This window comes from Ammodytes marinus (assembly GCF_949987685.1).
Source record: "Ammodytes marinus genome assembly, chromosome: 23".
Classification (NCBI taxonomy): Eukaryota; Metazoa; Chordata; class Actinopteri; order Uranoscopiformes; family Ammodytidae; genus Ammodytes; species Ammodytes marinus.
Window position 1 is genome coordinate 2,182,101 of NC_137227.1, and position 21,912 is coordinate 2,204,012.

General features: G+C 39.6%; 1 protein-coding gene across 1 annotated transcript in view; it reads right to left on the bottom strand.

The window, feature by feature from the left end:
• LOC307269424 (phospholipid-transporting ATPase ABCA1) overlaps nt 1-21,912 on the bottom strand; it is a gene marked incomplete at both ends in the record, with an annotated part of 207,320 nt that overhangs the window by 150,849 nt on the left and 34,559 nt on the right. The window contains 4 exons of the mRNA XM_080052392.1: nt 4,153-4,375; nt 13,406-13,582; nt 14,473-14,678; nt 19,676-19,873. Of these exons, the coding sequence (XP_079908518.1) occupies nt 4,153-4,375; nt 13,406-13,582; nt 14,473-14,678; nt 19,676-19,873 (804 nt within the window). The remainder of the gene's footprint in view (nt 1-4,152; nt 4,376-13,405; nt 13,583-14,472; nt 14,679-19,675; nt 19,874-21,912) is intronic.

Sequence of the window (21,912 nt, forward strand, 5' to 3'; positions counted from 1 at the left end):
AGCAGTCTTATTTTATATGGTTGGTCTCTTTTTATTTACAAATTGCAGTATAATGCCTAGTAGGGGCGTGCACAGGTAGATCTACAGTACGGCAGTCGGCAGTACATTTTTTTTATTTTCTAAATAACATTGTTCAGGGCTACGAAGATCAGGGGCCTATATTGAGCCAGTAAAAAGAAAACGAAGACTTCAAAGAAAGAACTCACCTTTTTTATGGCTTATGGGTTTGCATGCCTGAAGAAGGATTTTTCTTTCTGCTTTTTGGTAATTCTGTGTTTCCAAATTATTCCATAAAATAGAACTAAATAGCTTACATAGGAAACAATTGATTTAGCCTCAGTTTTCTTCTCAAAGTGCACCAGCTTGATGAATTTTACTTTAAAAGGTTAAACATGTTCTTCCGGGGGAGCATTCCGGATCCGGACCTCCCTAGAAGGTCCAGGGTCCCCACCCCAGTTTCCCAAATTCCTGTGAGAAAAACTGTTATGTGTGTCTGGTCATTAGAAGTCATTAGACCAGGGGGTTGTGTCTACGTACAATTAACCTTAAAATCATTTGGTCATCCATCAAAATAAATATTTTGTTATTTGGCTCAGAGAGCCCCAATTGCCTGCAGAAAAAGTAGCCTTATGCCTTGTTGTTATGTTGCACGAAGAGCCCTTATTTTTCACTGAGCACCTGCCCCCAAAAATGTCTGTGCACGCCACTGAGTAAACTCTATGCGTTGGAGAGTGACAGCGAGCAGGCATTAGCATTAATAAGCAGGTGTAACATCCCCGTAGCCTCGGAGGTCACCATTCTAACCATGAATAGCAACACCTTTCTCTGCATGTGTATCTCCCGTGTTGCCTGTTATCTCTCAATCTCCAAGCTCTCAAACCATAACACATCCAATTCCCCAAAAGAAGAAGTTAAATGAATCACAGTTTCATTCAGAGTTTCAGGTGTGTTTTTTCTTGCTATTTGTTGAATGCAGGTCCAATATTATTTACCCATCCTTTTAGCTCCTGCCTTGGGTTCCCACTACTCCTGAGGGAAATATATGGCCCTTTAGCTGCTGAAAGCCTCCACTATGTTCCCAGCTATGGTCACTTACTCTCTTTGTCTGCTGTTTGGTGCCGAGAATGTAGCGTACAATGTTTCCAAAGCTTTCTTGCTGAAAACAAGATGAGTGGTGGTGGCTTCATGACTCTGAGCAACCCCCTTCACAGGCATTATGGCCATTTGATGCATTTTGAATATAACAAATATTGATTTGGGATGTTTTCAGAGCGCGGTTAAGCTGCACAGATTGTGTTTACACCTGACTGGGATGTTATCACAATTCAATCCATAAGCATCTGGAATGTTGGTGTGGTCTGCATGTATGTATACCTTGCATTAACAGGTTATTTTTGTTCTTTACATAATCAGGTAAAGATTTCCTTTTAGTGGTAAATGGTGAGGGGAATGGGGTATGGGCATGTCGGAAATTGTGTGGTAATAATGGTGCTAACATAAAGTATGTATGTTTCACAGCACTGTTGAACATTCAGAATGTGTACGTTTGATATGGGAAGCCCCATTTTCAGTAATGGAAGCAGCACTCAGAGAGAAAAGAAGAAAGTAAAAGGAGTAATTTCACAAAATGAGTCAATTACAAATCCTGCTTTGAAAATATACTTATTTGAATGTACATACGCATTATCAGCTAAATAGGTCTAAGGTCAAGAGTAGAAGTACTCATTATGCCATCAAAATGGCCATGTAATTATGTACTGTCGTTATCTATCCAGTGGAAACAAAAAGTAGCATAACATGGAAGTGTTAAGGTACATGTTAATGTAAGTGTTCCACCGCTCAACATCGGGCTCAGTATCTTGTCTAATTTGATATTTCTGGCAGTCTTGTGTGCACGGGTGATTGATGACATGTCAATAGCTGTCTTCCGACTGTGAAGGTGGTCTTTGACGCTGTCCTTTTGCGTTCTTTTCCCACTGTCACTGTTGTTGTTTTGCACGGCTAATTAGTCACTTTTTAATGGCCAACCGAAAAAAACGCAACAAACCATTAGGAAGATGGTTTCACTTTGTCAAAACAAGGACACACACTAGTTTTCATAAAAAGGGGATCTTCATCAAACAAACTTGATTTGATTCAGCTGCTTTGAGTAGGGAAGGCCTAGTGTGTGGGAACAGTGTAAACACATCCCGGCTGTGTGCCAAACAGCCCGTGCATCCCCTCCTCCATAATGGAAGAGAACACAAGTGTAAACCGACAGAGGGCTCAGGTGCAGATGACAGAACTGCTCGTCGTCACACCTAATCCAGATACAGCCTTTACGATAATCACCATTTGATTTGCCATTATTATTAATGTGCTGGAAATGGCTGTGAAATTATCATTTAGAACGGGCGCCGGTATCTGAATACACGTCGCGCCTCGCGGTTGTTCCTCCTCCAAGCCCACTCGACTAACTCAATTTATTGTTATTAATGTTTACAAATTGCTGATGGCTCGCAAACACAATTTAGACTGATAGGAAATTACATTTCACCCAGCTGTTCAAATATCAGCTTTTATTTACCAGCCACATTTTCTAATTAAACTGCAAAAAATGGATTAGACCGCTCTAAAATAACCATCCATTTTTTTCATTAACTACGCCTACAGAACAAGGGCTCGTTGAAGGATGTGCTCTATCTAAAAGGAGAGCAATAATAATGCTGCTACATCGTATGTCGCCAAAGGCTCAAAGGGTCTCCCATCTTTCCTAATCAATCTTTAACAGATAAACAGGCCCATTATATCCTACCAACTCATTGATTCGACATTGAGATCACTAAATAACAACTTAGAAGTCATCCACAATCAATCTACTATTTCCAGTATAGTATAGTAGTAGAGTAAATATCCACATAGCTTCTGTTGGTCCCATTTTCCTTAGCGTATTTTCTGATAACTAATGATTTTCAATGTTAGACCCATAAAGGTTTGTAGGCATCACACAATATGCTGAGATAATCTTTGGTTGTCTGAGGTCATTTTTATTTTATGCCACTCCAACCTGTTTACATAGTGCATGAGTTAAAGTGCTGGTAAGGAATCATTCAATGCAGCACCTCTTCACACAGAGCCTTGACTAGAAATCTAACATTTCTTATATTTCTGAGGGAATTATTTTTAACTGTATCTCATTTTACCATACCAATCAGAGCTGTGTATATTAAAAAAAGTAAACTTTAGGACTGCATAAGGTAGTTTAGTCATCACACTACAGCCCCTCTCTAAACTTGAAGTCTTCGTGCAAATTCGATAGTGTTAAATATTGCACCGAGTTCCAGTGGCCAACCCCTCATTGCAATCAAGGGAATATATATATACAGTAGCAATCATCAATTTACAGAAGCCCTCCCTATGTATGAAGCAAAGAAGAAGAAACGGTGATGCAATTATAGGAAATTAAGCGTAGATATACGGGCGTGATTTTAATTTGACTAAATTGCAGAGCTGGTTGCATTCTCCATTGATTAACCCAAGAAGTATGATTTGAGGAATCACGGATAATGATATGAATCTGTGCTCGTTAATTGATTATGATTAACAATAGCAGGAATACCAAAACACAAAGCATGGACGAGTCTCTGACCCAAAGTACATGTGAGAACATGACATTATTCGGTTGGGTGCATTTGGTTCACATGCTTATTTTCTTGATCTTAAATTAGTTGTAACTTAGTCTTAATGATGGTATGCCATTCGAACGTGGAGTCAGCGATCCTGGAGAACTCTTGTTTGTCAAAATCAGAATATATCTCCTCACGATCTGCTAACCCATTTATACTGTCTGTGCGCAGCTTTTCTTTTCAGTGGGCACACATGGTAGCGGATGGGGAGGAGAAATTCACTGATTTGGACAAACAACTTTTCACCACAAGCACTTACTAGAATCGCTGACTCCACCTTTAAGTTTTAGGTGAATTTGGGGCTAAAGTCTACTTACTAAATCGTGTTTTAATAATAAAAAAAGATAAAGCCACATTGAGGATGCTACAATCCTCCAAAACACACAGGATACAATTTTGTCAGCATTACAGACTGTGTGTGCACAATATTAATATTTCATGCTTTGTGTTTTGATACTTCCCACCGAGCGACTCTGTTTCTACTGACCTTAACCATGACACTTATGAGTGCACAGGGCACCGTGAGCAGAACAATGTTTTCTGTTAACCTGGCCGACCACATGGCGCCGTTGTGAATGCCGACGGCGCGCAGCACTTCCTTGAGCCGCAGTTCCTTCTCCAGCACCAGGCTTTTGATGATCATGCACACAGTGTACATGAAGGCTAGCACCAGGAACATGGGCAGGATGCCTCCAATACTCTGGACGAAGCTGGTTGCAGAGGGAAGCAATCGAAAAGTCAGAACCGCACACAAGCAAAGGGAGTGTAGTCGAAGCTGTCTTCAATTTGGGGGAAACAGTGCCAAGCTGGTTTTCGGATTATTTGTCAGTTAGAACACAACGTGTCCAGTTTGCTGGGTCTTTGTCCTCCTCGGGCCATTGTTGTTCTCAATAAATGTAAACAATCTTTGTGACAAAATATCCAATGCTGCCTGTCAGTTCTATGCAGATGATACTGTTATGTATTGTTTATCCCCTTCAGTGGGATAACCTTTTTATTTCCTGCTTTCTGCTTTGGATGGTTTACAGTCACAGATGACAAAATTGAAATTGGTTTTAAATGCAAATAAAACTAAATTAAAGCTGTTTTCAAATGGAAAAGCACTACACTAAAGCTTTCAACTACTCATGGGATCAAAACAAGCCCCAACCTCAGCGATTTTTACAAGCATCCAATAAGGAAGTGACCACAACTGTAGTAACCAGGAAGTGCCACTGGGGGTGGTACCAAGACTGAGCAATTTTTCTTTGACTCACTTGTTAGACAGGCCATTTTCAAAGTCTTATCAAACCTATTTACAGCCTGGTCCACAAAACCATTTTAGTCTGTATGTTTACGTCATATCTCCATGACAACACTGAGGGGGGTGAATTTTTTTGGACCATGCTATTTTTTATTCTTTTGGAGGTTAAAATGTATTGGCGCGATCTCTTGATTGACAGCTCTCCTTCCGTTGTCCCTCACTTTGCCTCGGAGGTATACGTCAGCTATCTCCCTCCCCCCGACGTGAGGCGGAATAAAAATCTCACAAAATGGCGACGCGCACAAACCAGGATTATTGGATGCCGTGTGAATAACTGAGGTCAGCCCGGATGCTACATCCATATTATTTACTATCTATGGATCAAAATTGAAAGGGTCAATTTGAATACAAATACCTGGGTTTTATTATTGCTGAAAAATTGTCTTTTAACTACAAATTGAAAAGCTGGTCTCCAAATTGAAAATCAAATTAGGTTAATTTTTTTAGAAATTCTACCTTTATATATGTCATGATTTTACACATTGTGTGCAGCAAAAATATTTGGGTTTTGGACTATGGGGTCGAACAGAACAGGCACATACTGTAGCTTACATCACCTGGCTTCCGGAGAGTGCTTTACATTTATCAATTTAGATTCATTGATGATACAAATCTTTACGTCCTGAATGATTTAATGATTTATTGTTATTGTACACCGTGCAATGACAATACAGGCAGTGAATTGAATATCTAGCAAAAAAATGTGAATGCATTATATATTTTGAAGCCTTTTGGGATTTGAACCCATGCTTGATAAGAAAAGGGAATATATTTTGCAGACACTGAAAATGTTAAGATCGTGAGGGACAATCTCGACAATCAAGAGCTGTGTTCTCATGGAGCCGAAGCCATTGGGGCCTTTATTTTATTTTCCTAACCTTCATACACTTGGTGCATCAGCTCAATCAAGCCCTTTTGTGTGGCACCTCATGCCAGAGATGATGTATGATTTGATGCTGTTACAACACAATGAGGCGATATTAAACTGGCCTCATAATGCCACCAAAATGCCATGTCAATATCTTCTCCTCCGGCAATAACCACAGAGTGCTTCCTTCGCTTTATTAGACAGAGAAGGAGGGATATCAAATAGATTTTGACAAAGTATAGATTTTCACATATAACTAATGCTTGCTTTCCATAAAGAACCGGGGATATAATGCAAGCAAAGCACTGTCCGGCGCGGATGTATGGATGGAAGTGAATACGCAGTAATTGGCAGAACGGTGGCCCTTCCTTCAATGCAATTTAGCATAAACAATTGATCACAGTTACGGTACATTTTCACTGAATTAATTTCTCCTCTAATTTCGGTCAAATTCTTTTTTTTTAAAGCCGTATTGAATCCCTGCCAAGTGCAGAGCAGTTCACGCAAACATCTACTTACCATGATGGCAAGATAAGCCCTGCATAAGTGATTTCTTCTTCTCTTATTCTACTTTCTTTTTCAAACAGCTATACAATTAGTCTTGAAATTGACTTTTAATAGCCCTCTCTTATTATCTGACCACACAAGCTTTGATTGTAGTGGGTAATGTAGTGAGGTCTCACCAAGTTAACAGGAAAGCAGGCAAAACAACGGTTTAGAGTTTCAGCCTACGCTCAATATTTCTTTTTGTGCAGAGAGATGTGTTGATGTATCAGCCGGTGATGAAAGGAACTGGACTGCCTCGCAAACACAACAAAAAGATTAAGTTAGTTCCACTGAGAGCTGAGGGGAAGTTCATTGCCACGAGAAGTTGAATGAGAGACAGACAGACTTGTTTTTTTCAAAGGGCACTTTATTCCTGCCCCCTCGTGGGAGGGATCACTTACAAATGAGGCCCATGAATAGCAGCGAGAAAAAGGATTGGATGACATAAGAGTTTTTTGAAAAGTTCAGAGCCACGGCGAATAATACCAAAATCTGCTGCAATATCACATTAAAGGTACACTATGCAGTTTCAGCTGAGGGGGATTTGTTTACATGTGCAGACCCGGCAGTTATCCCAAAACATAATAACTCTGCATGAAATGTTTAGTATTGATTAATTATATCCTAATAAATATAATAAAAAAAATATTTTGAGGCACCTGGAACCAAAAGTCAGACTAAAAATATGTTTGTGAACAAAACTGTGGGCCAACAACAGTGAAACTTCTACGGTGGTTTCTAACTTCAAACAGTGTTCCAGGGATCTTATTTTCCAGTGAGAAAAGTTTGTTTATTCAGTTATGACAATATACCGTAGAATGTCAAAATGTCACTTCTCTGACACACCAAGGAGTTCAAAGAGTCTGAAATCGATGTACTTGAACCAATTCATTTGACTCTACATTAGCTTCTTTTCCAGGAGGGTAAGCAGCCCCAAGTATAGCAACCCGCGTCAGGTTTGAATACTAATCTTGGCATTATCTGCTCCAGATTCTAACATCTCTGTACTACCAGCTGACAGCCTGTGTGAGTTAACTCCTCCTGTGACTTCTAGCACCGGAGGGGGAGAGATCAGTCACGCACACCGTGTCTGACACTGACAACCTTGCCACCAGATGCTCTTGAATTATACATTTCGACCGATCGATCAAAGGTGCTTAAGTAATAGAACTCCAGGCGGGTCTGTGTTACGGGACAGGGCTCTAGTTACACTGCCAGGCATGACCTAAATTTAGGGGAAGCTGCAGACTGATTTCTCAGTAAATGGAGAGATAGTTAGAGCACAGGCTCCCCAGAGGTTGGCGATGACGTGCTATGTCAAAAAAAAAATCTCCCTCATTTTGAGCTAATATATCTTTGAGTTGCTCGGCTGGCTGTAAATGAGCAATCCATTGAAGGGAACAGACTTTATTCAATGTGGATTATCCACACTGTAATGCACACATTATATTATCACTTGAGGAAAAATGTGCATGTATATACAGCATAAAGAGTGCTTAGAAAACCCATAAGTCATGTGGTTTTTACCCTTGTTTTATTTATTTTATTATTTAAATCTCACAGCAGGATCACATCGATAAAACAAAATAGGAGTATATTAACCGGCTGAGACACAGGCTATATTTTTTATTTAAAGCATAACTAAAGCTAAAGCTATGAGTTCAAAGTTCTTTCGGTTTTTTGAAAGCTGTTTACATTCCCTCCTAATTGGAAAACTTATATAAGACCATGGATCAGATTGAAAAAAAGTTTCAACGCCTACTATATTAGCGTAGTTTAACATTTACCCATTTAACAGTTTAGAAGCATGTTCCGTTGCCAGTGCTATCCAAAGCGTATGCACTTTCTACATTTTTTAACATGCCGCACAAAAACATTCCTAAACTTTTTTTCTTTTTTTTTTCAGTGAAGGCAACATCAGCTTCAAAATTCCAGCCACTCATAGCAAACAGGGAATGTCATCGAACGCCTTATTCAGCATGAGACAGTGATTCTGACATGTCATTCTGCTTGCGAAAGAAAACAAACACTTGCACCAGAACAGAATGAATAGTGCAATGCCATTGGGCCTCTATGTAATGCTTTTAAATGCCGGATGGCTTTTCCTTTTTACATGCCAGTCAGGAGTTGTCACCTACCTTTAACATGTACTGTCTGCCTGATCCAACGTTAATCCAGAATTAGGGCTAATATGCAACTGTATATCCTCTTACATCCTTAATTTGACTATCCCTCACTTAAACCAGCCTCAGACCTCGCATTTAAACCCATGTGATTGTGAAAGACCTGTTGAGAGGGGGATGTGGGGGGGGGGCACAACCTCGGGACCCAAACAAGAGATGACTCTGATTCGGGGAGGGGGGGGGGCTGATAAAAGTGTGCTATCAGGCTCCCGTAAGGGTCACGCTTTATCCTAGGGGCCTTTGCACAATTTGAATATGAAAGATACACAGACAGTCGGGAGCTCACACAGTCCCGTTATCTCACGTTGTAAAATGCCAACGGGGTCAAGCCGCAGAACAAGCAACCCGGATCGTTGTTAGAGGAGGAAATGAGCAATGCAAAAAGGAAATTATTAGTTCTGCTGATGAGTGTTGGAGAGCAGATAATAGTGTATTGTTGTTGCCGGTGTTTTTTTCAGTGAAGTACAAATATTGTTTTTGCAAGATTGAAAGGAATGGAAAAAAAGGGAAGTGATAAGGTCTTCTCATGAAATTAAGTAATGGTGAAGCATAATTTTCATAATAGTCTAGGTCCTGGGTAAGATTTGTTTGCGCTTCATTTAGTGAAGAATATCTCAACTGTTATAGACTAATATGACCCCCAGTGAACAACGTGGGATGTGTGACAACATCTCTATCCGGGACGAAAGTCCTGAAAATGACCACACCAGATTATACTAGTATCACACTACGTGGTGAATGTTTTTCCCTTTATAGATATCCTCATACATTTCTACAAGATTAATTTTCATATTAAGAAAAATACTTTTTGTATTACACTAAATGCAATACAAATGTAATAAAATATGCAAATTAGCCAATACCTCATTAAATATGCGTACATATAAACCCTTGAAGTTACAGATTTTCTGAGGGGAGCACAATGTTCACAATGACAATGATTATAAGGTCATAGAAGAGTAAACATTCTGATTTGATATATAATGAAAATGGCTAAAAAACAGTCAACCTATTACGTACTCTATGTACGCATATTAAATGAGATATTGCCTAATTTGCATATTTTATTAAATGTTTTATACTAAGTGTAATACAAAAAGTATTTCTCATAATATGAAAATTAATCTGGTAAAAAAGTATGAGGATATCTATAAAGGAAAACAAAAGTCCCATTCACCACGTAGTGTGATACTAGTGTAACCTGTTGTGGTCATTTTAAGGACTTTCGTCCCGGGTAGAGATTTACTCGCACATCCCATGTTGTTCAATGGGGTCATATTAGTCTATAACAGTTGAGATATTCCTCGCTAAATGAAGTGCATAAATCGTATCCAGGACTTCTACTAAAGGGTGTATATGTAGGCTATGTATATTTAATGAGATATCATCTCATTTGCATATTTTATTACATTTTTTAGACAAAGTGTAATACAAAAAGTATTTCTCTTAATATGAAGATTAATCTGGTAAAAAAGTATGAGGATATCTATAAAGGAAAAAATAAGTCCCATTCACCACGTAGTGTGATACTAGTGTAACCTGTTGTGGTCATTTTCAGGACTTTCGCCCCGGATAGAGATTTTGTCACACATCTCACTGGGCTCATATTAGTCTTTAACAGCTGAGATATTCTCTGCTAAATGAAGCGCATACAAAACTTTCCCAGGACCTCCACTATAAGCTCCTGTCAACATATTTTCTGATGAATAAATTGCACTCAAAACTAAATAGTAAAGGGGCGCCCTTAGCCCAGTTGGTAGGGCGTCCCCCCCATGGGCCTGGGCCAGCAGCGGACCCGGGTTCGATTCCAGCCCGCGGTCGTTCTCTGCATGTCACTCCCCTCTCTGCCCCATTTCAACTCTGTCTCTACACTGTCAATAAAGCATAAAAATGCCCAAAAAATATAAAAAAAAAAAAATTGTAAAAACGACTAGATTTCTGCTATTCACTGGATTGTGGGTCGGAATCGCCAAAAAAAGCATGTTGATTTCCACACTAAAATCACAACACGGATGTAGAAGGACACTTTTTCCAGCATGCTGCATTTGATCACATGTATTGGGGACATCCTTTTTCTGTTCTCCACCATACTAAATAGCAGGGAAGTATTGGAATGTAGCCGGTATCTTTCATGTTCAGTGCTACTGTCAACAAGTATACTTTTTTATGCGCCCTAGGGTATATATTCTGTCCATTGATTTCATATGCATGTATAATCCTTATCTCATATTTCCCAGGTGGAGAACACCTTTGTATTCTGAACGACACAGCTGAACGTATGTAAATGTTTGGGGATTTTAATGACATCTTAAAGTCAAATGAGACAAACATGTTCATCTGAATGCAGCGTGTGCTCTCCTTCCCTTCTCTGCTGGCAACACTACACAAGCTTGAGGTGAACAATAATTATGACCAAGGTTCTTCCCCCATCACGCTTCCCTTGTGTCGAAAAGCGCATCTTCCTTTTGTGCAATTCCACATCTCAATTATTTACGAATGAAATAACAGTTTTCAGTGCTTAATAATTGATAGAAAAAGGCCCAAATGGCTAGGCAGGCGAAAAGAGTAAATGGTGTGGGGAATTGAGGGGATTGCAGTGCTTTCATGGCTACCATTTATCTTACGTAATTATTAATGCTTTGTTTTAGGCAGATGAAACTGAGGAAATGGGGTCGGCATTAGCAAATAAGCATGACCGATCATTATCACAACAATGACTTGTAAATGAGCATGCAAGGTAATTGGTGCCTTTTTATTTGAAATCCACCATCAGAGGTGGCGTACTGAATATGGAAAATGGAGACTCTGAAAGTGCTGTGCATTAGTGTCAAGAAGCGTTTTTTTTGTGTACTGGAGAAAAACAGGCACGGCAATAAAGTGCATAGAAAGGCAAAAGGATGTACGTTTTTCTTCAGTCTGCAGTATGTCCGCCCCACAATGGATAGAGATGATCTTTAATATACCAACATTCTTTCTTAGACAATGTCTCTACTGGGCGCAATATTTAGCTCAGCATCCCACCAAATTAGTAGTGCTGAAACTATATTCTATTGCCTGGCACCCTAAGCCAAGTGCACCCAATTAGGCAGTCCAAACTAATATTAAATATGTGTCTTAAAGGTGGAGTCAGCGATTCTGGAGAATGCTTGTAGTCCAAATCACTAGCCTAGGCTTTGTAAACTGGCAAATAAACAAAGGATATGTAAACAAACGGGGCCTTCCGTAGCTAGCAATATGCCCATTAACAGATCCTAGACTGGATTTATTTTTTCAGCGGACAGGTGGCAGATGGTAAGGAGACATTCAATGATTTTGAGAAAAAAGTGATTATCGCAACAAGCATTCTCCAGAATCACTGACTTTTATCTTGAAAGCCCGATGTTAATATAAATCGGAAGGAAATAAGCACTGTAGAATGAATCAATAGGAACAACCTTTGATGGATCCATTGTTGACGTATTTCTTTTGTTTCCTATGTCTCCAAGACAAAACATGTTGTAGCGAATAGGGCATTATGATTCAAAACATGTATTTCCAACAACCCCCTGCTTGTAGATATTGGCAGCACTGAATGCATCTCCAATATAAAGTAGGATTTTTCATGCTTCTTCTTGTCTTCTGCCTCTTTAAATATGTTGATCCAAACACCCCTCCGAAGCTGCTCAATATTGTGCTATCCAAAACGCATGACATTTCAAAATTAGATCCCTAATCTCTGGAACTGTGTTTTTCCCCCCACGGAGCGGTGAGTGTGTTGTGTCTACTGAGCGGGGTGTATTGTGTTGTTGGACCTAAATCTCCCTGGTAATTATCTTTTTTTCTGTGGATGGCATCACTGGGGCTTTTCCCTTTATTAATGGAGATCATAATCGTGTGTGGATGGGAGTCATTTTCCAAGACTCTGAGGAAATCTTGGATGGTGGAAAGATTAAGAGCGATCAGCATGGTTTTCTGTCCCAAGGGTGAGCCATCCAACGGGTTACTGAGGCGGTGAAATCGATTGCGTTCTGATGTCGATATATATTTGCACGTGACATTTCTCACTTTGTCGAGAAAATAAAATGCCTCCGAAATACAAGTAGGGTAGAGCGCCACGGTGGTCGCTTTAATAATTCAGCATCCATCAACTATTCAGGAATTTCCTGTGGTTTGACTTCAATCAATAGCTTTGGACCACTGTTTCCCTCTTGTTGTCTTCATTCATTTGTTTTCTTTTGCTTGGCCCCTCAATGCACGCTTGAACTCATCCTTGAGGATGTTGTTCTCCTATTGCCCGACACTTAACATTGACTTTCTGTTATCGTCCAAGATCAGTGATATCAAAAGACTCTAACAGTAGGGCAACACAAAACTCTCTCAGACCCACCATTCCAACATTCAGTTTTTGTATTAACTTGTATTTTACTTGATAGAATTGTCATTTTGTACACTACCATCAGTGTTTTACATCCAAAAGAATCAGCGCAGCCACAACCAAAGTAATTGCACATGTCACTAAATGAAAACGTGTATGGGCTATAATACAGGATATTTGTCTATAAAAAATTTAAAAATTGAATTCAAAACATTTTCATGTTTAATTGAACCAAATTAATTGTGAACCATTACAAGGTGAGACAAGCTACACTTACACAATTGTGAAAAGGTAAGTTAAGACCAAAAGGAGGGACCGTATAAAAGTTTCTACAGGGAAATCTGGAAGGCTTAAGTGACTGATGAGACCATAACTCAACTATGCGGTGGCAGTGAGTGGCAACTCTCCAGAGGGAGCCCCGAGTTTTATTGCTGCAATACCTCCTTCCGCTATCACTAATCAACAGATAAAGTTGTTTGTACTCACGTGTCATCCACAAAGCAAGGGTATGGCATTTGCTGGGCAAAAACACCGAGGGGTTGGGTCTTTGCCGTCTGTGCTCTTATAATGCCGTGGTCCATCATGTCCTGCAGGTAGGAGAAGCCTCCCCATATATAGCGCAGGTCGTTAAAGGAGTTGTCTCGGGCCCCGGGAGACCATGACCTTATTAAAAGCAGACACACCATGATCTGTCTTAGCAAAGGGCAGGTGAACTACAACCATAATGTTCAGAAATACTGTCAGAGTATCATGATTTTTCTTTTTAAGGGTATTTTTTTTTCGTTCTTTTTACAGTAGCCTTAACTTTAAAATAAAAACTAAGCTTATATTTTGGTAAACAGAAAGGACAATAAAACTCAGCATTGTCTTCAATATTTGTGATTTAAGGATTACATTGACATTTTGGGAAAATAGGCTTGTTATCGGTTAGAAGGGTTAGAAGTGAAGATTCACACCACTCTTGTGACTTACCTTCCATGATACACCAAAGCTAGCAGGTAGTTAGCATAGCTTAGACTAGCAGAAATAGTCTACTGAAAACTGGAAGCATGCTTTGTCCAAAGGTTAGGGTTAAGGACAATTATTAGTTTATACTGTAGCCTCATAACATTGAAAAGTGCCAGTCTTGAAGCTAAGAGACAGTTAGCTTGTTTTATAAGCTGGTAGCAGGAGGGTGGAAACAGCCTACCAGCACCTCAAACAAACTAGCACTTGTCCTTTTTGTTCAATTAACAATATTTACATTTACCAAAGCTAGATATGACCCTATATTTCCAGTGTGTACGCTAAACTAACCTTATTTTGACTTCAGCCTGATATTTAAGGTAGGCTACAAATAGGTGATATACTGTAGATGATAGTGGTAGGCCAATCAATCTTCTCCACTAACTCCCAGCAATAAAGTTTATAAGCATATCTTACCCTCCAAATGATGCCTTCAAAAAAAAGTAAGTGGTAAAGTTGGTAACTGTGATGTTTTAATGTGTATGAAAGCAGCCGTTACCGGTATTAAATAAGTTGAGCGACCAAGCTGTGTGTCACATAGCCTATACCTTTCTTTCACTTTGTTGGTGCGTTCCGCCTCATCAACGTCCATGCGAATTCTGTACTTGACATAAGGAGGGGGCTGGCTGGAGTTTGTCTGGAGGTTTTCAAAGACAATGCCGGCCCAGAACGTATCATTCTCCAGGAGCTCCAGCGCTTTGTTGACCAGATGGCTTTCGTCGGGGGCTGCCTCAAACTTATCCAGGTCTAAACACTGTCAACAACACACAAACACAAAAGACACATTACATTTCTAATCATTTTATTCTAAGTAGCGTATGTCATTCCGATTATAAATAAATCTGTAGTAGCCTATACACAGAAAGAGGGAGTAAAAAAGACACACGTATGAACTCACTGACAGAATGGCAGATGGATATTTAGCAAGAAAGAAAAAATAGTATAACTCACTAATTGACTAAACCACGCAGATTGCAATTCCAAATGATCTGGAGCTGCCAGGGGGAGGGGAATGTTTTGGGCTTCAGACAAATGAGACACAGGCTTGCTAGCACTCTCTGTTCTGTGTATAGCCTTGTCCCCCTGTTTTTCGAGCAATGAGACAGTAATGAGCTAGCCATTCTGGGAGGCAGTCACACCTGACAGCTGTCCGCACGTCTCGCTGCCGCAATAGTTTTTTTATCATTTCTCCTCTAAGGCTGTATTCTAAATATACACATTTTTTTGTTGGGAGAAAACAAAATATCACAGCACAAGGATTAGTTACATACTAGTGATGGTGTTGCAGGGATTTACAGTGACATGAGCCCAAAGCTTTGGCAACTGCAGAGGGAAATACATGCTCTAATTCAAAAAGGTATAGCCTATAGGAGCTGCAGGTTAATTTAACTGCCACATCTGATGTAAGTGCATATCAAAGTCTAATGCATTTTGCAAATTGCCCCTACAGACGTGCATGTCTTTCATATTTAAAGGTCACATGTTATGCCCATTTTTAAAGGTTCAACATTGTAATTTGGGTTTCTTCTTCTAGACACTATTGTCATGGTGTAGTGTCCAACAAACAACACTTTATTGTTCTCCCTCCAGGTTTGAAATCTAACTGCCAGTTAGATTCAGGGGGATCTGGGGTGGTGCTTATCCCAGGTGGAGGTAGTGCTAAGTTAGGATGGTAACACGGGGGCGTGGTCTATCCCCTTATGACATCATTAGGGAGAGGAATCTGACTGGGGTTTTTGAACACACAGCTTTTCAGAAAGGTATAGGGGGAGAAAAAGAGAGACAGTGGTTTTTGTCTTACTTGGGGAGTGTCTAGTCACACAGGGGACCCATATTAATGTTGAAAATCAATGACAAAGTGCATCATTTGGCTCAATTATGCTTTTCATCAGCTGTACAAGTCGTTGTTTGTCTTACGATTAGTCATGCAAGAGCAAACTTAGCCTATTTTTCATTTTCTATCCCACAGTAAAATAAATTAAGTAGTGCTGGGCCTAATTTGTGTCACTATATTGCATTGTATTTTTTTGCCTCATTGCTTTTGCACCTGCTGGTATTCCCTTGTCTGAAAGTATAACTCAAAGAAGCTCTCTCACTACAGATAGATGCAACCACCAGACAAGAGGACAAAACAGCAAAGGTTGTTTAATAACCATCCCTATCCTGGTATCCATTTTGAGCAATGCCCTGTTCATTAGCACAGACAATTGAAAACTTGCATTGTGTTGGAATTTCATTGTCCATGTATGGTTCATCCCAAGGCGCCCAGCCTATCATTTCTACCTATCTGTTGATTGACACTATGTGTGTGTGGTAGGGGATGTTGGTTAGGCTTTGTACATGTGTCTATTTACACAACATAGAGCAAGGGTTTTCCCTGCATACTGAACCATGGATCAATATATCAATGTCAGCCATGTATGTGTGTGTTCTTACTTAGAGTCACTACACTGTTTGATGCCTTCACTATACGTTAAATGCATGACTTGCTAACAAAATCCCTTCATGTGGAAAAATCTTGATTTCTGATATAGAAAAGCACCGTGCTCAGCATGGACACAGAAGTTTCTCGGTAAAGCACCCTGCTTTTATGCTGAAGCACGAACAGACAGATACAAGAGTAAATTAAGGTGCAGCAATTATGTCCGGGGATACAAGACTTTTTGCCAGATCACTGTCTCAAGTCTGTAGGCAAGAGTATACGTGTTGTTGCTGAACACCTGACACTGCATATTGTTAACAGCGCCATGCTTGTATAACCATTGAAGCTGCAAACTATATACTGTCTATTCAGCGTGTACAATGTTACTGCACTATAGCATGGAGTTAGTTCAAGCTGAGGATTTCATCAGCTTTTTGTTCCAGGAAAACACTTTTGTTTGAGTGCTTTCAACGGTCATATAGTGCTTGCTTGTTATATATACAGTATATACGCATACAGTATATATATATACAATCATATGAAAAAGTTTGGGAACCCCTCTCAGCCAGCATTATAATTGACTCTGCTTTCACAAAAAAGTCTTTAATTTACCAGGAACAGCTAAGTACTGGGATGTTTTCCAAACAAAGATTTTTTGAAAAGCAGTATTTGGTTGTATGAAATAAAATAAAATGTGAAAAACTGGCTGTGCAGAAATATGGGAACCCTTGTGGTTTTGTTGATTTTAATGCCTGTAACAGCATGTAAAACTGATTAATTTAAACACAAAGTTGGTTGGATTATGTTGTTAAGCCTTGAACCTCATAGAAATGTCTGTTTAATCATGAGAAAATGTATTTCAGGTGCCTAAATGCAAGTTGCACTTCTCTTTGACTCTCTGCTGAAGTGAGACAGAATGGGATCATCAAAACTGCTCCCAAAAGATCTTAAAAACAAAGATTATTCATTATCATGGTTTAGGGGAAGGCTACAAGAAGCTTTCCCAAAGGTTTCAATTGTCAGTTTCTACTGTAAGGAACGTTGTCAGGGAATGGAAGGACACAGGCACAGTTGCAGTTAAACCCAGGTCTAGCAGACCAAGAAAAGTACAAGAGCGGCATATGCGGCGGATTGTGAGAATGGTTGCACACAACCCAAAGATCACCTCCAAAGACCTGCAAGAACATCTGGCTGCAGATTGTGTATCTGTACATGGTTCAACAAATCAGTACAATTTGCACCAAAACATCTGTATGGCCAGGTGATGAGAAGGAAGCCCTTTTTGCGCCCGCGCCACAGATACAGTTGCATGGAGTATGCAAAAGCTAATTTAGACAAGCCAGATTCATATTGGAAGAAAATGCTTTGGACTGATGAGACAAAAATTAAGTTATTTGGTCTTTATAAAAAGCAGATGTTTTGGTACAAATTGCGCTGAATTGTTGAACGATGTACAGATACACAATCTGCAGCCAGATGTTCTTGCAGGTCTTTGGAGGTGATCTGTGGGTTGTGTGCAACCATTCTCACAATCCTCCACCTATGCCGCTCCTGTTTTTTTCTTGGTCTGCCATGCCTGGGTTTAACTGCCACTGTGCCTGTGTCCTTCCATTCCCTGACAACGTTCCCTACAGTCGAAATTGACAATTGAAACCTTTGGGAAAGCTTCTTGTAGCCTTCCCCTAAACCATGACAATGAACAATCTTTGTTTTTCAGATCTTTTGGGAGCTGTTTTGATGATCCCATTCTGTCTCACTTCAGCAGAGAGTCAAAGAGAAGTGCAACTTGCATTTAGGCACCTAAAATACATTTTCTCATGATTAAACAGACATTTCTATGAGGTTCAAGGCTTAACAACATAATCCAACCAACTTTGTGTTTAAATTCATCAGTTTTACATGCTGTTACAGGCATTAAAATCAACAAAACCACAAGGGTACCCACATTTTTGCACAGCCAGTTTTTCACATTTTATTTTATTTCATACAACCAAATAGGGGAGAACGGGGTAAGTAGGCACACTTTTTACTCTAGTGAGAATTGCTTATCACCTAAACATCTTTCAATAGTCATTCCTACATTAAATTGAAGCTTAAGGTGTTGGCTTGAAATATGTACCCCTCACTTTTTCTATCTTATTGTAATAAAGAAGAAATTAATCATCAAAGACACCCTTACACATTGTGACAACCAACCCCATCAAGGGGTCAGTTGTCAAACACTATGGGGTTGTTTGTCACAATGTTATCTTAATGGGAATAATCTTAAAAAGAAGGCAAGAAAGTAGAACTAAATTTGAAAGTTTAATTGCATTGTCAAGTTGACAAATAGGCCTACATAACTTACTGTAGCCTTGGCAGCTGGTCTAGTTTGGGATGCACTGGGTTGTTTTGATTTTGTTGCCCTTTTTTCTTTTGCATGCTAGCTGCCTTTTCCTGCTCTATTCTTTCCTTCTCTGGGGTGTCAGTGAGGATACAGCTTGACAATTTCTTTCGTTATTGGGTTCCTTTTCTGGCTGCAGCCTTGAGATAACATGTGACAACCAACCCCCCAAAAAATGTGACGACCAACCCCAACTTGAATTTCTTGCTAGCATCAAGGCCAATAACCATCTGACAACTAATTAGCTTGCTAACCACAATCTAAAATATAGTTTACCCTTCACACTTTGTATGGGTAACAAGTGTTTTGTTATAAACCCATTGTGTAAAAGCCTAGAAGAAAAATACAGAGGAGCTAAATATTTTCAATTTGACATGAAAAACACAAACAGTCGTCTCACCTCAAATTCAGCAGTCTAACTCCAAGGAAGACTATGTAGGTGACCTCTGATCCCAATTCTGGATATTTACATACCAAAATTTCATAGACAGCGCCTTCTGGTTCCGAGATATAACGATTGTGACAACCAACCCGTGTGACAAATTACCCCGTTCTCCCCTACTGCTTTTCAAAAAATCTTTGTTTGGAAAACATCCCAGTACTTAGCTGTTCCTGGTAAATTAAAGACATACCACTTTTATATTTTTTTATATATATATATATATATATATATATATATATATATATAAGAAAAAACATTTCAAAACTTAAATGTCAGAGAATAGGCCATTTCCTTAAAAACATTGAATCCCTTGAAAGGTGTTACGAGGAACTTTTAAGTATCTGAAACAGTCTAATTTTTCCACTGATGATCATAAATTACATGTAACAGCAAACGAGACCATCAGTGCAAATAATGCTATTTTTATATAGTTTATCTCAATACCTTTTTCATGGGTACGCTCACCCAGGAACAACAACTAGACAACGGAATGACTGTACATACACCAAGGAATTTGGAGAGGAGCTTGAGGATGTCGGTGGTGGCGTTGTAAACATTGCGCCAGTCGTTGGGCGGCATGCCGGCTGGCCGCTCCTCTGGAGGCCCGTTGTATAAGAAGTTGGCGAGCCGCTCGGCCGTCCATCCTGTGCCACTGAGACGCTGGTCCATAGCAGCAGCAAACAACCCATTCGCCAACAAAGCCTGATTTCAAAAGGTAAAGAACATGGGTTTCATTATAGTCACTCTTCGTGCTAGTGAGAGGCTGAGGGATGATTGTGGCATGAATGCAATGGGATCTGAATGTGTGTGTGTGTGTGTGTGTGTGTGTGTGTGTGTGTGAATGTGTGTGTGTGTGTGTGTGTGTGTGTGTGTGTGTGTGTGTGTGTGTTTGTGTGTGTTATTTTAGAGGAGAAGTCGTGGGACGGTTAGCATTGTTCTTTTGCGGCGGTGACATTCATTCTTCCGCAGAATTAATTACGTGCGTTGAGATAGATGGCAACAGTTGTACTGTACAGGCTCTGGAATACACGTCCACCACTTGTTCTGGCCAAGAATTGCTAGTGTACGACATGCATTACACACAAACACACACACACACACACACACAGCATGCACATTTGCATGAACATACATTAACAGACTAAAGTTTGAAAATGCTATTTAAAAACTGGCGGTACACACACACACACACACACATACACACATAGTAAATACGAGAGCAAAGAACAAAGATGAAGGCAAAAGCTACTTCCCCTTCCAATCATTTCTCTTCACCAACATGAAAAGAAACATTTATGTGAAGCCTCTTTGGGTAATCTCACATGGAAGCTGCAAATGCGGCGGTAATACAAATAATTAATAAAGGCTATATGCTAATGTGGGAACAAATATACGTTTGCTACTGTACTTAACCCCTACATGTGTACAATGAATAATTATGTATTATGTGTATTTTGTTGGGTGGAAAAAAACTATGCTAAGCCCCTCAAACAATAGCTCTTGCATAATTGGATCATTTTACTCTCAGATGTTGGTTTACATGCGGTGCCCTCTATTTATTAGCCACAATCACTCCCACCCAGGATTTCCATTGTTTCAAGCTGCTGTGAAAAAAACGACAAAGTATTAATATGACACAGTTCCAGTAATGACTGGTGTTACTACATAATCTCAAATTAAACATTACAGTGATTATATACCTGGCATGTACACTGAAAAGAGAATGTAAGCCCATTGAGACAAAAGGTTATTTAAAATGTCCATTCACTTCCATTTAAAATGTTAGGCAGCATGAAATAAAAAATGGAAAGAAGAGGGCACCACACGTCTTAAAAAGTCTGAGTTGAAATTCAGATGTATCCAGGCCGATGAGCTCGCTGGCATTTCAGTGTCAACAGTTTGGGGGTCGTTTTTGGAAGAGTAGCGTCAGATGAAGTGGCACAAAGTCCTCATCCGACTTCGGCTGCATGCTGAATAAGTCTAAGGGTGTATTCACACTGGGAAAGGCCGCTAGTACACTTGCTTAGGGACAGACCAAATAGAATTTAGATTGCTTTTGTTTGGTGTGGTCCACTTTCATATTGCCCCTTTTGCAAGTGAACCAGCATTACATGGAGATATATACTGCGATCGTGTTTATTTTGTGCCATTAGCAAATAACAACTGCGTCATTAAAATATGAAGGCTAGACTGCGAGTCATTTACGTTGTAGAGAGAGGAAGGGGGGGTGGACCACTGCCTGATCTACAGTAATATGGGGTTATAAATAATAAATAAATAGGCCTACATCTAGCTTATAAATAAAGAAGAAAAACATCAAATCATTGTTGTTTCATATGGTTATAATATGTAGGCCTATGTCAATGCCACGTTATGTCGCATGTAGCCTACGATGTGAAACATAATTTTTACTGTATTTTTCAGTATAATTCAGAATAATTTCCTCCCTGTATATTAAGCTTTTATGTCAAGTAGCAGTAGTAGTTTTCACCTTTCCCACTCCATCAAGCTGTCTTCAAACACATCAGGGATTCATGGGATAACAAAGCAGGCATGTAACCAGTGTAATTTAATCTTACATTAAAAGCATTTAACTGACAAAGACGGCTTGTTTTTATGGTAAAGTAATCACAGTGAATTTGACACTGAGGTTAGACTAAAGGTAATTGCGGCTTTAGAACAAGACATTGCTCATATTTTTAGACGGCAGATCGCTCAAGATCAGTAAGTGACTAACTCTG